General features: G+C 42.1%; 1 protein-coding gene across 4 annotated transcripts in view; it reads right to left on the bottom strand.

Annotated features, from left to right (window-relative positions):
* Window positions 1–2,494: 2,494 nt before the first annotated feature.
* Window positions 2,495–15,504, bottom strand: part of LOC309584602 (mothers against decapentaplegic homolog 4) — a 29,088-nt gene continuing 16,078 nt past the window's right edge. For 3 of the 4 annotated variants that reach the window (XM_082300702.1, XM_082300701.1, XM_082300704.1), the window contains 4 exons: window positions 14,262–14,445; window positions 13,150–13,318; window positions 11,774–11,912; window positions 2,495–7,701 (listed from right to left, as the gene is read on the bottom strand). In XM_082300702.1, coding sequence (XP_082156828.1) covers window positions 7,490–7,701; window positions 11,774–11,912; window positions 13,150–13,318; window positions 14,262–14,445 — 704 coding nt within the window. In that variant the 3' untranslated portion in view covers window positions 2,495–7,489. The remainder of the gene's footprint in view (window positions 7,702–11,773; window positions 11,913–13,149; window positions 13,319–14,261; window positions 14,446–15,504) is intronic. The other variant, XM_082300703.1, reaches the window with a different exon arrangement.

The raw sequence follows: 15,504 nt of genomic DNA, 5'->3' as shown, positions 1-15,504 counted from the left end.
CATGACCCACACCGTGGGAGGCACCCAAAGCCATCCCCCCCCCCATTGTTTTCAGCCATGGAAGATGGAGCAGTAGTGGACATCTAGTGGCACCTACCCCAGATGCCCCAAGGCAGCTACAGAACCCCCTGGTGCATAGCCATCACCCTGTGGCAGAACCCAGCCTTGTGTCCCTTGGGTCACTCCAGTACCCCATGGACATGCAAATAGCAACAGAGTGGGCAGGAGTCTGACATGGGGCCATTCTTTAGCCCCTTGGGCAGCACAAAGGTGCTCAGACTGAGGCATTTTGGGCCAGCTTTAGCTTTGTGACATGGATTTATTCCATGCCTACAGCCATGTGGTTGTATCAGAGGGTTTAAACGTGCATCATGTGCTGATATATAGTTTCTCAGTGTTCTAAAGGCAAATACCAATGTGCTATCCAATGCTTTTACATTGGCCACAACAATGACCAGCCACCAGTTACAAAATAGTTGCTAAGTACCAGGAGGGAGAATCTGGAAAGCTCTCTGGAGATGTATGGAGCTAAAACTGCTTTAAAGTGGCTTATGGAGGGACTGCAACTGAACATCTTAGCCACAGAGAATTTGAGGATTTGATGTTTCTGTATATATAGGAAGATGTTTGGGGGGTGGGGGGGAAGTATCTTTCACATTACAGTTGTCTAGTACCTTAGGATACATGACATGCATTGGTGCCCTCCAGCCTGCCACAGTGAGCCCCAGACCCAGAGTGGGTGGGCACTGAGGCATTCTGTTGTATCCATTCCTGCTCAAACAGGGCACCAGATCTGCAATGGAGAAGGAATTTTTACCCTGCCTCACATTCATAAATCACTGGAGTTCAGAGGGTTGGTGTCTTGGGGATGGTTTTTTTTATCCCATATCCATTTTTGGGTTTGTTTTTGTTTTCTGTTTTGTGTCTGGGGTGGTCACTGCCCCTCCCCCTCCCCCCAGCTCCCTGAGTATCCTGATGGGTGAGAGCCCGGGATTCCTGCGAGAGTTGGGGGCAAAGGGGGTTTCTTCCTTCCGATGGGGCGATTCGTCTCAGTGGCCACGCAGTGTGATCCCTCTGACGAGAGATACTTTTGCTGTGTGGTTTTTGCCCATTTTTCTTTTCCTTCAGCACTGTGACTGGAGCTTACTGGCTTGCTTCTCTGCTTCTCTGCTGCTTGGGAGCCCAGAGCCAGTGCATGCCATGCCAGGACCTGGGAGCACCCTGTCCCCTGCTGGAGCCACCCCATCTGTTCAGTCCAACCCCGGGATCAGCCATCGCCAGTGAGCTACCCAGGGGAGCGATTCCCCGCTCAGCCCTGCAGTTCTCTGCCACTGCTTCAGGGCTTCTTGCTACATTTTAACCTGACATCTGGACACTCTGCCGCTTACTGGCACAGCCCTGGAGTCTTTGCTACACTTTGTTTGTCACCCCGGGTCTGCTCGACTCTGCCATTCCAGCTTGCTGCTTCCGAGGTTCCTGCTACAGCCCATTTAGCCATCTGGAGGGGCATTGAGACTGCCCCTGGGGGCTTGTAAAGCAAGCCCCTTTTCTATCTCTCCCGCTGGCTTGCCTGCCATTACCATGTGGAGGGACGGCTGAACTCGCGCCACAGCGCCCCCTGCAGCCGCAGGGGAATCATCGCACCGGCCCTGCCTGGCTGGGAGCCAACAGCACCCCTGCCAGCTATGACTATAACTACACCAAAGGGGCAAGTCCTTGACAGGCGCGAGAAGGCTGTTAGTGGGTTTCTGGTTTTGTTTGTTGTTGCTGCCATTGTTGTTTGTTTGCCTTGTTATACATGTATATGTACTAGTAAAGAACTGTTATTCCTTTTATAAAAAATTCCTTTTCTCATATCTTTGCCTGAAAGCCCCGTAATTTCAAAGTTATAATAATTCGGAGGGAAGGGGGTCATATTTTCCATTTCCAAGGAAGGTTCCCACCTTCCTTGGCAGACACCTGTCTTTCAAACTAAGACAGTTGGTATATGTTTTTTCCCTTTCTCTCCCCATGGGATGCAGCTGCTTATGGCGATGAGGAGACAGAGTATTACAGACACATCACCTGCCTCCTGCTTTATTTCTACATTGCATGACTTGTGGTGGTTGGTATTTGATTCATTTATTGGGAAGAGTTCTGCAGCCTGACTGCAGGAGCAGGTGGAGTAGAGCTCCTGTGCAACTTTTAACATGGGATGGCAATCACTCACCCACACCTGGCACTCATTCTGATCTCTGGTCCTTCCTCTGAGACCCTACCATGCACACACAGCTTGGCTGGTGGCTTAAATGAAGTAATTTCCATTAACATGAACACCCACAGAACTGTTGTGCCCCACCAGCTTAAGGCAGACTGGTATCTGCACATCTGCAGGCACCCAGAGACATTTCTACACTGGAAACTGACCTTGGCTTTGGGTTTGATACTAGTTGTACCCAAGTATCTGAGACATGGGATGCCAAGGAGGGACCCTCTGGAATCACAGCCCTGCTCCATCAAGCTCTCCTAGCCCTGACACAGTTCAAGACCACAGCAAGCAGCTCCAACAGCTGATCAGAAACAGGATAAAAGCTCTCCACTGCATGAAATAAAGAAGCCAAAGACTTGAATCTTTACCTCTTTTAATCAAAAACATACTCTGTAACAGAATTTCAGGAAAGTTAACTACAGTATATTATCCACAAACTAGGTCTAATGAAAAACATACAGTAAGCTACAAAGGAACTACTGGGAATTCTGTTGACCGCTTATCAAAAGGCAATGGCTGAAAGAAGAAATGCTTAACTAGGCTTTCATGCTCAAAAAAACCCCTCTCACAGCAGGTTCTGGGTTGTGGGTACTTCACAGCTCTCAATCCAGCTGAATCACTTTGTCCTGCTACCAAACTTCACCAGAAAGACACAAAAAAAAGGTACAGGAGCAAGAAAGTGCTATGTGGTTTTGGTGAACTTGTACAAGTCCTGCAAATTTAGGAGTGATGTATCACCCAAAAGGCACAACAGCAGCCAACAGTGCCAAAACCTCTTGAGATATTGCTGACAGTAGTTCTGCTTTCATGAGGTCTCACCAAGTGAAACTTTCACATTGCTGAAAAGTCAAGTCAGTTCTTGGGGACCTCAGCAGCATCATGTGCAGCAGCTTTGAGTCAGCATGGTCACACCCCTTAGATAATTTTCAGAAACACACAATCAAGAAGAGTGTTTTGAAAGTGAATGACACAAGAAAAGGAGATGTTCAGCATCCAGCTCCTACATGACTGGTGGAGAAGCACTTTCCATTTCTGTTTCCCTGTCCAGGACCAAAGTGCCAATGAGCTGCATCAGAGGTTAGAAGCATGAGCACAAAGCTGGTTAACACACATGCCTATGATGGGCAACTTGCAAATCTCAGTCCAAAGAACAGTGCCATGGTCCTCAAAAACCTGTTACCAGTCATGGAAATACTCCTGTTATCAGCAGGAACAGGCAAGACCATAGCTTTTAAAGTCTTTCAAAAGCCAAAATAAGGTAACCTTTCCAAAATTGCATCCTTAAAAATACCTGATAACTAAGCATCTTACAATTTTCTAGAGCAGATGTTAATTAGCATGGGGCCTGACAGGAGTGGGGGGGGGGGGGGGGAGGAAAGAGGATTTCTTAAATGAAGTCTGAATCCCACTTAGATGAAGATCCATGTGGCTGTCTTTAACTGGTTGCATTAAAGTGACCAGCAAACCCAGTCACTTTGTGTAACAGAGTAAAAATGCAAATTGAGGAGACAGTCCTTTCTAAAGCACTTACTCTTCAAAGAAGAGATTAAAGATGCCTCAATAAAGACCACTATCAAGACATAACATTTGAAGGTTTTAGAGGCAGAAGCCCCTCCTATATACACTAGTATACGAATTTTGTAATGGCTCTTAGTAAAAGAACAGAGGCAGTTGTTCCTGAGCCACACAGAGAGAATGCTGTCATCAGAAGTGTTATGAGAAGATGGTCTCAAAGGTAAGGCACAGAAGTTGGACACAGGTTCGATGACTACTGCTGCTACAGACCTGTTTGGTGACTGGGGGAGACCATTGTCTTGTTCGCAGTGTAGGTCCTTCTCCAGAAAGCAGAAGGGTACTTCCCTGGTCTTCAGTAGGCCAGAGCTGTAAATGAACTGGTTTATATCACAGCCAGGGGCTCCAGGTCTCTGAGCACATCATTCTCACCAAGCCCAGAAAAGTGATGAAAGGAACAACCACTTTCAACCACCACTGTTTAGCAGTTATGGCTCCTTCCAAGGGATTCCTGTAGAATTAAGTATTTTTAAACCATTCCAGAAAAAAGCTTTCCTCTCCTGCATCTCTACCATGTTAACCTTAAATGCCCTCACTTTCAAAACTAACAGTAACACAGATAAAGCAATCTAAACCTTCCAGTGCTAATCCCAGTTCACCAGTACGTGAAGTGAAATTACAAAGTATTCCAGCACAACGTTTTTTGAGGAACGCATAATCAAGGGTGAGAAACACAGAGGTAATTACTTCATTGAAAGAACTAAGCAGAGCAGACATGGGAACAGGATTGCAAGCAGGAGATTGCTAGCTGAAAAATACTTGTTGAATTTGAAACATTCAGAGCTGAAGGAGACACAATTTTGGCATCCTTGACATTCCTGCCTGCTGCATGTATAGGGGTCATCATGGCTATCAAGTAGCTGTAGCTCTTCTTCAACTCTCAGAAAAAGACATAAATGCAAGACTCAAAGATTCAATGTGCTGCCACTGAAGGGTTTCTAATCCATTATGCACTGCCTTTCATGCCTTGTCATAAAAGTACAAAAAACTAAGTTAAAGGCATATTAAGAACTGAGATTCATTTTGACCTTTAACAGCTACAACAGCATCTTATCAGAAACTGCCTGGTAGAGAAGATGAAAGTCTTTTCAGTATTTGTACTGCCTCACACAATGCTCAGATTTCTCCTGACGTGGAGCCTGCAATTTCTTGTTTCTGATAAACTCATCTGACATTATTTTGTTCTTCTCTTCCAAACATTTTGGGCCATCTAAATACTACACTAGGTATAGACTTAAGGAGACTTGCAAAACATCTGCAAAGAAAACTAATCTTAAAAGTTGAATTCTTTCAGACTATAGTACAGGCCAATACACCAACAGGTGGAAGCAATCTTTCACTATTTTATCAAAGTTTGGCACAATCAAAACAGAAGCAACTGGTACAGAAAGTTTTCTGTGAAGCAGTCATATACAGATCGGTCATCCACCAAGAAAAACACCTTGTGAAACAACAAAGTTAAATAGGGAGTAAGCTCATGGACTCCTAATCAAACGAACAGCCTGTTATAAGCAATTCATCAGCCAGAAGGTTACACACTTTTCAAACACTGAGGCACCTTGAACCTAGCAGTAAGTGCAGGGCAGACAATCTAATAGGGAGGCTGGCAAGAAGAACATGTGGTCAGGCTTTTAATTTCTTCCCCCAAATCAAGGTTTCTGTTGTGGATGAAGCATAACCAAACTGCTGGTTAATAAGCTTCTCTGAGGATGTAGTCTGAATCCTCTACTGAATGTGTTCCTCAAGACTGTGAAGCAGCTTGCTTTGCAGACAAAATAGATCACTTGGGAGAGAAAGCAAAATGAAAATTGTTTTAAACTAAAGGCCTTGAGAAAAGCAAACACTATTTTTCCATACATCAAGAAGATGCCACATAAGAGAAAAAAAAAGTAATCTCATTAGAAGTTAGTCTGAAGAAGACAGCACTGTTAGGGAAAATACAGAGAAAATGGATCCATTTCTGGCCATCACTCCCTGGTCATCTGTCTTCTGTACTTCCACACCTAAGAGAAACAATGACTGCTGACTTCATAAGAATTCCAGCATATAGGAGAAGTAATACCTAAACACTGTGTCACAGCCCTCTACAGATTCTTGAAACTATGCAAGAAACTTGTCCAAAAGCTTTTGAATAATCTCTTCCAAGACTTCTGTTAACCAATCCAGCCGTGCTGCCAGGTCAGCTCAGCAGGCAGACCGAACCTGCAGCACTTGAAGGACTTCAGTGTATGTCCTTCTAAGCATGTTTAATTAAGCTCCAACTCCCTACACACATGCTGAAAAAGAATGAATTCCTGCTTTCTCTCCATACCCCATCAAACAGCCAAAAAGATATATCCTCAGGACACGCTTTTATTGAGAAGCGGTGAAAGTAAGAAAAATTGGACTTGTTCCTGGCAAATTTAAACCAACAAAAATTCCTACCACTATTGGCTGCTGCAGGTTTTGCAAAGGAAAGGAATCCATCGCTCAAGATCAATGGTTTCAAGATGCAGAATTACATTATATAAGCAAACTAAATTTATAAAAATCAGGCTTTTCATAATTTTATTTATACTATTAGCTAGAGAGAAAGCATACACATTGTATCTGTCGTACAGTCAATACATTTGCAGGTTTTTTTACTATAAATTCTCTATACAAAGTCATTGCCAATTGATACGGTCATTGATGGCATAGGGCTTAAAATAACCAAGAGCTATAAAAACAAGTTTGCCATCTTGCCCTGAGTGGAAATGGTGAACAGATACAAAAACTGGGTCCTAAATATTGATGCAATATTATACATGATTTAATGGTATATGCAAGTAAAAAGTCATGCAACTTCTTTAAAATACCTGCCAAGTTTTACTTGAGTAAAATCATAGAAGTCAGTAGTAATTATGAAAATATGTTCTTGCCATTAGGCGCTTGTTATGCAATTTCAGTGGCAACTTTGCAGATTAGGTATTTCATGTTATTTGAGTGCCAGCACTGAAAGTATCCATTTCCTTTAGTGTTTTAAAACTCACCTGTCTATATAAATAAAAATCTAAGATATCTTTTTTAAAAAACTAGTGAAGGAAAAGCCACATTTCTTTTCCTTGCTATTTTTAATCAGTGCCAACAACATAGGTCTCATCCCCTCACTTTTTGGCAGCTTCTACATTTTAATCTGGAAAAATCATAACAAGATTGTCAACAAAATAAAGAAGCCTTCTGTTAACTATTGTTCCCTAAAAAAAAAAAAATCACAAATCAGCTGGAACTTTAAAGTTGCTACAAGGTAAATGTTTGTAACTAGTAGAAGGAATTTTCAGATATAAATATATATATAATATATATTCTGCATACAAAAGGCTCTTGTGAGACTTATCACCAAGATGCCATAATAGAGAAGGAAAGTTTCAAAGGGAACAAACCCAATACTATAAAGTCTCTGTAAAGCATTTACCTTTCACTTTAAGCCCTGTATTATGACAATTAAGTTCTGAAAATAACTGAAATCCAAATTCTGCATGTTTAATTTATTTCTGCTTAGAGCAAGATGGCAAACACGTTTTTAAAACCTGGTTTTAGAAGATTAAGTAGAACAAAAGTAAAATATATCTTCAGGTTATAAACAGTACTGTATTTTACAATCCATTATCCTCACAATATAATGGCCTGCAGCAGTGCAGCAGATGGATCTCAGTCTAAAGGCTGTGGGTCTGCAATAGGCATGGTATGAAGTACTTCATCTAGAAGCTGGAGGGCACGGTGTAAGTGAATTTCAATCCAGCATGGTGTCTCTTTGATGCTCTGCCTTGGGTAATCAGGTCCCCAACCTTTTACAAAACTCATCCTGAGTATGCATAAGCGTCGAAGGTCATCTACACCAATTCCAGCAGCAGCTGACAAACCTAAAAAGAAGTTTCAAGTAAGTGTTGAGACATGTTCTTTTATCATCTGTTTGTTTAGCCATTCCTGTTTGCTTGGCTTTTGCTTCACATACAATTCCCTCTCACAACAGCCAAGGCCAGTCCAAATTTCTAGATCTCTGCTATAATGAATGCAGCAATTAATTTGTGTTTCTTACAGTAAATTTTTTCTCATCATTTTGCAATCTTGGAATGGTGCTGAAATATAAAACTATAATAAAGCAGATAGGATGACACCCAATGTCTTCCACGATACAATGCATGTAAACCTTATGTAGAAGTAAAAATACACTTACTCTTGATGTTTGCCAAATGCTGCATTTTCAGCATAGGAAATCAGACTGACCACCTGCAGGAAGCTGGATTAACAAATGATACTACTTACATGTAATAAAAAGATGAATACTGCTGGCAAACTTCAAATCACCAAGTATGGCTAAGACAAAAAATTAAACACATTTCCCCAAGATGCCTCCAGCAATTTGTAGGATAGCTGGAAAGAGCCATGTGGCAACACAAGGAATACAGAAAACACTATGGCACATAAAGCAGCTGTATTGGGTTGAACCTGAGTTGATGGACAGTCTTTTAGACCAATGACGCTTCTCACAATTTACATGTTTAAACCGCACAGAAAGGCGGGACTTCCCCTTTTTGTCGGAGCTTGCCTGCTGGAAGGTGGTGGTGGTGGTGGTGGTGGGGGGAGGGCTCCGAGCCTCCCGGCCCCACCGGGCCGGGCCGGGGCCACTGCCCCTTTCCCAACACTGAGGCACGGACCCTGGGTCACTGGGGGGGACTGTCCCAGAGCCGCAGGCAGCTAAAACCAGCCATGGACTGCTCACAGCTAAACTCATCCAGCGCGGCTTCTGGGGACAGGCGGGTCCTTCTCCTCTCCATGCGGAGCTGGCGGAGTCAACGGGAGCCGGCAGAGCCTCCTTTCTGCAGCCAGCACACTTCGTGCTGAACTGAAGAAGACACCACGCAGCCAGCAGCACAGAGGGAGCGAGGCTTTCCCCACCGTAAAGCCTGAACAAGAACACTCTTCAACATGGCAGCTTTAGAGTCAGAGAGAAAGAGAAAGTGAGTCACGTGAGACGGAGCTGAGCATGGCGACAGGAGAAAAGAGGGCGGTGCCACGATTCTCACGCGCAGCTTAAAAACCTTCTTGCATGCCGTGGTAAGAAACTGTAATACCACAAACTGTTTGTCTCTTTAATCCATTTGAAGTACATGGGGGGATGGAAAATCCTCATGTGGCCTGTGAAGATTGTGAAGAGTGCCTATGCCAGGCTATATAGAAGTAGTAAGAGGCTGTTAGAGACTTGTGGCAAAGAAAAGCCTTTGTGTGCAGGCCAAAAGAACTTATCCTTAAAAAGATTAATAACCCCATGTCATGGCCCATGTTTTGCAGTGTGAAGGAACTGTGAGATTTTTCATGGAAGAGATGTTTTACACACAGCAGATTGATTGTTTCCGGGCGGGTCTGCTGTTAGTAGCAGTTTGGGAACCACGTGCAACTGAAGAAAAACCCTTTTTTTCCTTAAGCATAAGAGAGAGACTTTTCAAGAACTGCAACACTGACTAACATCCCATGTTCTATTATCCTTTGTGCGAGCTGGGTAAAAGGAGAGAAGTGCTGGAAAGGCGGGGGGGGGGGGGGGGGGGGGGGTGGGATTTGCTTTAATTTCTTGTTATTTTCTCTTTACTTTTAATTCTATTAGTAATAAAACTCTTTCATTGTACTGCAACTGTTTAAGGTTTGTGCCTGCTTTGCTTTTCGCCTAATTCTTACCTCACAGAAGGAAAATATGTAAGTAATGAATATTTTGAACCAAAACCACTACACTTAATTGGTGTTTCTGCCCGTTTTCGAACTCAACCTGCTACATTAATGGTGGGAATGCAGGCAATTCATGAGAGCTGTGAGATGAAGATTAATTAGGAGAAATAATAAGCAAAGCAAGTATAAAGTTATAAAATTAAGTAGAAGAAATTTGCTTTGTAGTGGTAGTAAAATTCTAAGGGTGGAGGTTTATGTAATTTGTTTTCTTTTTAGCTCTGGTTTTGCTATTTTAAGTTACTTTTGGATATGTAAATTTAAAGAAGCGAGGGGTGGAATGTATTGGGTTGAACCTGAGTTGATGGACAGTCTTTTAGACCAATGACGCTTCTCACAATTTACATATTTAAACCGCACGAAAAGGCGGGACTTCCCCTTTTTGTCAGAGCTCGCCTGCTGAAAGGTAGGTGGGGGGGGGGGGGGGGGGGGGGGCTCCGAGCCTCCTGGCCCCACCGGGCCGGGCCCACTGCCCCTTCCCCCCTTTCCCAACACTGCGGCACGGACCCTGGGTCGCTGGGGGGGACTGTCCCAGAGCCGCAGGCAGCTAAAACCAGCCATGGACTGCTCACAGCTAAACTCATCCAGCGCGGCTTCTGGGGACAGGTGGGTCCTTCTCCTCTCCATGCAGAGCTGGCGGAGTCAACGGGAGCCGGCAGAGCCTCCTTTCTGCAGCCAGCACACTTCGTGCTGAACTGAAGAAGACACCATGCAGCCAGCAGCACAGAGGGAGCAAGGCTTTCTCCACCGTAAAGCCTGAACAAGAACACTCTTCAACATGGCAGCTTCAGAGTCAGAGAGAAAGAGAAGTGAGTCATGTGAGACGGAGCTGAGCATGGCGACAGGAGAAAAGAGGGCGGTGCCACGATTCTGGCGCGCAGCTTAAAAACCTTCTTGCATGCCGTGGTAAGAAACTGTAATACCACAAACTGTTTGTCTCTTTAATCCATTTGAAGAACATGGGGGGATGGAGTATCTTCGTGTGCCTGTGAAGATTGTGAAGAATGCCCGATGCCAGGCTATATAGTAGTAAGAGGCTGTTAGAGACTTGTGGCGAAGAAGAGCCTTTGTGTGCAGGCCAAAAGAACTTATCCTTAAAAAGATGAATAACCCCATGTGATGGCCCATGTTTTGCAGTGTGAAGGAACTGTGAGATTTTTCATGGAAGAGATGTTTTACACACAGCAGATTGATTGTTTCCGGGCAGGTCTGCTGTTAGTAGCAGTTTGGGAACCACGTGCAACTGAAGAAAAACCCTTTTTTTCCTTAAGCATAAGAGAGAGACTTTTCAAGAACTGCAACACTGACTAACATCCCATGTTCTATTATCCTTTGTGCGAGCTGGGTAAAAGGAGAGAAGTGCTGGAAAGGCGGGGGGGGGTGGGGGGGTGGGATTTGCTTTAATTTCTTGTTATTTTCTCTTTAATTCTATTAGTAATAAAACTCTTTCATTGTACTGCAACTGTTTAAGGTTTGTGCCTGCTTTGCTTTTCTCCTAATTCTTATCTCACAGAAGGAAAATAAGTAAGTAATGAATATTTTGAACCAAAACCACTACACTTAATTGGTGTTTCTGCCCGGTTTCGAACTCAACCTGCTACAGCAGCCTAAGACATGTAAGTACTTACACTTTTAAAAGTACTTACACTTTTAAAAGTACTTAGGTACAATTTCAATAATCTAGAATTTACTAACTAAGAAAAGTCCAGCCTAGAATAACTTAAAAACCACCCAACCACAAAAAAACCCCACCCTCACACTCTCTTCTTCCTCTTCAAGAATCTTAAGTCTTCCTAAACCTAGTCAAGGACTTGGTTGCTGAGTAATCCCTATTGTTTTGAGTAATATTTTTATAAGCTTGGATCCGAGCAGCCAAAAGTATCTCTGTTTAAAGTAATGGTTATGCTATTTGAACTTGTATATAACATGCTTTCTGTCGTACTGCAACACTTCTTGCAGTACAATAAGCAGCCACTTCCATAACCAACATTCCCTGAAGACTACAGAGTGAAAAATGGTGCTTGGAACGGGTACAAAGTGAATGAATACAGATTTACCACAATGCCATCCCAGCCCCACCTTGCCCCAATCCTGCTATTTTATTCCAAGTCTATCTGTATTGTTGCAGGGGTAGTGGGTAGGTGCTGTTATGAGGGAAAGCGGTGTTATTTGTTTTCAGGTAAGGAAAAAAGGAAACCAAGAAGTTAATGCACTTACTAATGGCTGGGGCTATTCCACCTACTGATCCTGGTCCAGGGATGTTTCCTGCTACTGCTGCAGCTTGAGCAGCAGCAGCAGCTTGGGCCGTGGCAGCCTGCTGTTGCATCTGACGATGACACTGGCGTAAATCAAACACCTTTAAAAAAATAAAAATATTGAACTATTAGACTTACCAAAATCAATAAAGAAAATAATTTCTCAACTCCCAGCCCCAATAATCTGGACCTCTCTGCTCTCCCAAAGCAACTTGTACAATCTCACCATACACTTGGGAAAAAGCAAACCTTCCTTGACTAGTTTAATTTCTAACAGAAATAATCCATTAAAGCTGATTCTTGGAGACTTCTTATATGACATTACTGACACTACCAGAACTTGGCTGAACTGAGCAGGCTACAGAAGTATCATGTGTGGGACTGACTGCAAGATCAAAGTCTGAAGGATACTACAGGCTGATAAAATCCTAACTTTTAAATCCCAGTATTTCCAGAAAATAGGCATATAAATAAAAACAGATGCCAACAAGTCCATCTTAACTTTGTCAGACTTTATTCTTCACTGTTTTACTGAAATGTACTAGTCTATTTAAAAGAAATACCAATAATTGACAGGTCTGAAGTTTCAGCAGCTAGGTTTTGGGTTGGTGGTATTTTATATTTCTGTGATCAGGCTCAACATTAATATATATACACAGGAACTCTGTTCTCATACTAGAAAGCTTGTACATAGAGGTTGGTGGGGTTTCTTTCAATTTCATCACACAACCTGCCTACAAAACTGAGGATTAAAAAAAAAAAAAAAAAAAAATCAATGCAAACTTCAAGCAGTTTAATTAAAAAAATGTACTTTTACAAGTGTGACTTGTCCTAACTAAAGTTTCAAGTCTAGCAGAGGCACATCTAAGTAAGAACATCCTCTAAATAATTTGTTTCCGTGCAATGTTCTGTGACCTCTGGATCACTTCACGTTCATAACACTAATACACACTTTAACATACACTTTACACTTCTACTGCTTTTATACATAATTTCCCAACTTTTCTTGTTTTGGAGAGAGAAAGTAAAGAAACAGATAACCTATGCTAAAAATTTCAGTAGCAATTAATTTAAACCAGTAAGGCTAAAAATACAAAAAACTGCTATCGAGATTGCTTGTGACAAAATACAAAATTAGTTACTTTCATAGTATCTAGATGACACTTTCAGTTTAGTCAATTTAAAAAGTCGCCTTAAGTGACTTGTCAAATGGAAATTTTTAGGGTTTTTTAAAGCCAAGTTACATTTATTTCAGTGTCTCATAGCTTCCCTAACATTTACAAGACTCAAATATATGCTATTTCCCCTACAATTTTCATCTAGGAACATCAAACCAACCTTAATATATGCACTTGGGTAAATCTTGTGAACTGCGTCCCCTGGTGCACGTCCTGCTTCTCTATCCAGGTAGTAACTCTGAACGAAGACTGCATGGTCACTGAGGCATCTAACCCACACATCACCTTCTCCTTTGCACTCCAACTGCACCCCTTTACCTATGTGCAACCTTAAAAAGAAAAACAGATCAAATGCACCTATATATACATACTATAAATCAGACCTTTCCTAAATAAACCATAAACAGTTCTCCAGCACTCTGCTCATACAAGGACTTGAAATTGTAGTTATTATCTTAGGTGTAAGTTAGCATTTGTTATGCAAAATCTGTAAATTAAAAAAAACAAACATCTGTAATACCATGTAAAGATCTATGGGAAACACAAAATGCAGAAGCAATGATATTTGAATTGCAACTACCACACTCATTAACAATACAGAATTGGGATACCAAACACTCAGTTCTGTTCAGAAGTGTAAAATCCCACAAGTATTCTAGAATAGAAAGTCAATCAAGTACATATACAAAGTCACATTTTAACGCAGAACAGTATGTTTGTTCGGATCACATTATAGCAATCTAACGTTTTGATTGTCACAATGCAACATTTCTGAAGACATGGAATAATTTTCTTCCTTTTTGTTGCAAAGGAGTGGAAAAAAATTGAAAGATTGCTTCAGTTCCACATCAAAGCATAGCATGTGCATGATGAGAATGAATGAGAATCCAACTAGCTCTCTATCAACCTTCCTTTGCTCCTTTGACAAATCTGTATATTGCAGTTATTCTCACATCACTCTCTAGTGTGAAGAACTAATATTCAGTTTGCATATATAATGGCATGAGTTGCTAATTTTATCCTTGAAGGCACAGCCTTTGAAAGCAATGAAAAGCAACATGCTACTACTGCAAAGCTCTGAAGGGCTTTGTCACACAGTTCACATTCTGAATGTGTTACAGGAGCAGCCTAGAAAAATTACTCTGGTATAGTTAATTCAGTTCAAAGAAACATACCATACTTGTGATTTCAAAAGAGAGGCACACACTGAAGGCAAACCAAAATATTTTCAAATACCACAGACATCTGGAGCTTTTGGGATCTGCAGAATACCTTGCCCTCTCAATGGCTTCTGTTCTATGCACGTTGGAAAGCTGGCCCAGGCAAAAACGGTCTCCTCCAGAAGGATCCACATATCCATCAACAGTAACAATTGGACAGCTTGAAGGGACCTTAAATGTTTCCCCGACTTGCACATCCATTTCAAAATATGCGATTGAACACCAATATTCTGGAGCTAAAGAATATATACAATTAACTGACTGAAAGACGCAAAAAAACCCAACAAACCATTCAGACAATCAATTAAGCCTTCTGCAACTGCATTTGTTATTCAGACTAAGAGTGCACATTCACATAAGCAAGTTCAGATAGACAAAGACACATCTACTAGCACAGAAAACTACTACATACTACAATGAACATGGGCTTGTCTTTTTTATTAAAGCACATATCAACGTGTAGAAGCCTGGGCAGTAAGGAGTTAATGCACTGCTATGCCTCAAACACTGATGACCATTCAAGCAGGTAAGTTAGAACATAATGTGCCTGGAAAGGGGGGCCTTATGAAGCTATAGCAGCACCTTTCTGGAGCCAATTTTCCTGTTCAGGTCCACGGTGACAACACAACATACAGCAGAAGCTCAGAAGTGGGGTCAAGGAGCAGGCTAGACCAATAGAGGGGGATCGACACCACCAAAGGAACTTCAAAGTCCCCCGATCCATTTCCAGAAAGGTCCAGAAGAACAGACTGCACATACTAACTCATTTACATGAAGAGAGAAAAACTTAATCCCAGGGCAGGGAAAAATTACCTATAAGAAGGTACCCCCACAGAGCCTGAGCGGCATCCCCAGGACACCCTGTCATCTGTATTGATGCTGAACCCAGGACTGGTGATCCCCTTTCCTCTCTTTCTGATCCCCCTTTCATTTTTCTATTTTTTTCCCCTCTTTATTTTTATTCTATTATTATTATTAGCATCATCATTATTATTAAGGGGGAAAATATATACCAATTTCCATGAGGAGTGCATAGTTTACTAATAAAACTTTGTGAGGGTTTTTTTTGGACCCTTTTGGCTTTTGCCATTCTTTTTTGACCACAGGCATCTACAAACCTTGGGTGCTCCCTTCCATGTAGGGGTGGGATGCAACACAATGCTAGGGGTTTTGTAGATCTTACAAATCTTTGTACAATTTATAATTCCAGTAAGATTTTGTAAGACATCTGCATTCATGCACTTTATGACTATAGCTTTAACATAAAGAAGTAATACATATATGCCTATTCATGG

This window comes from Coloeus monedula, assembly GCF_965178545.1.
Source record: "Coloeus monedula genome assembly, chromosome: W".
Lineage (NCBI taxonomy): Eukaryota > Metazoa > Chordata > Aves > Passeriformes > Corvidae > Coloeus > Coloeus monedula.
Note: the sequence above shows the minus strand (reverse complement) of the source record. Positions and strands in the feature narration are given on the sequence as shown.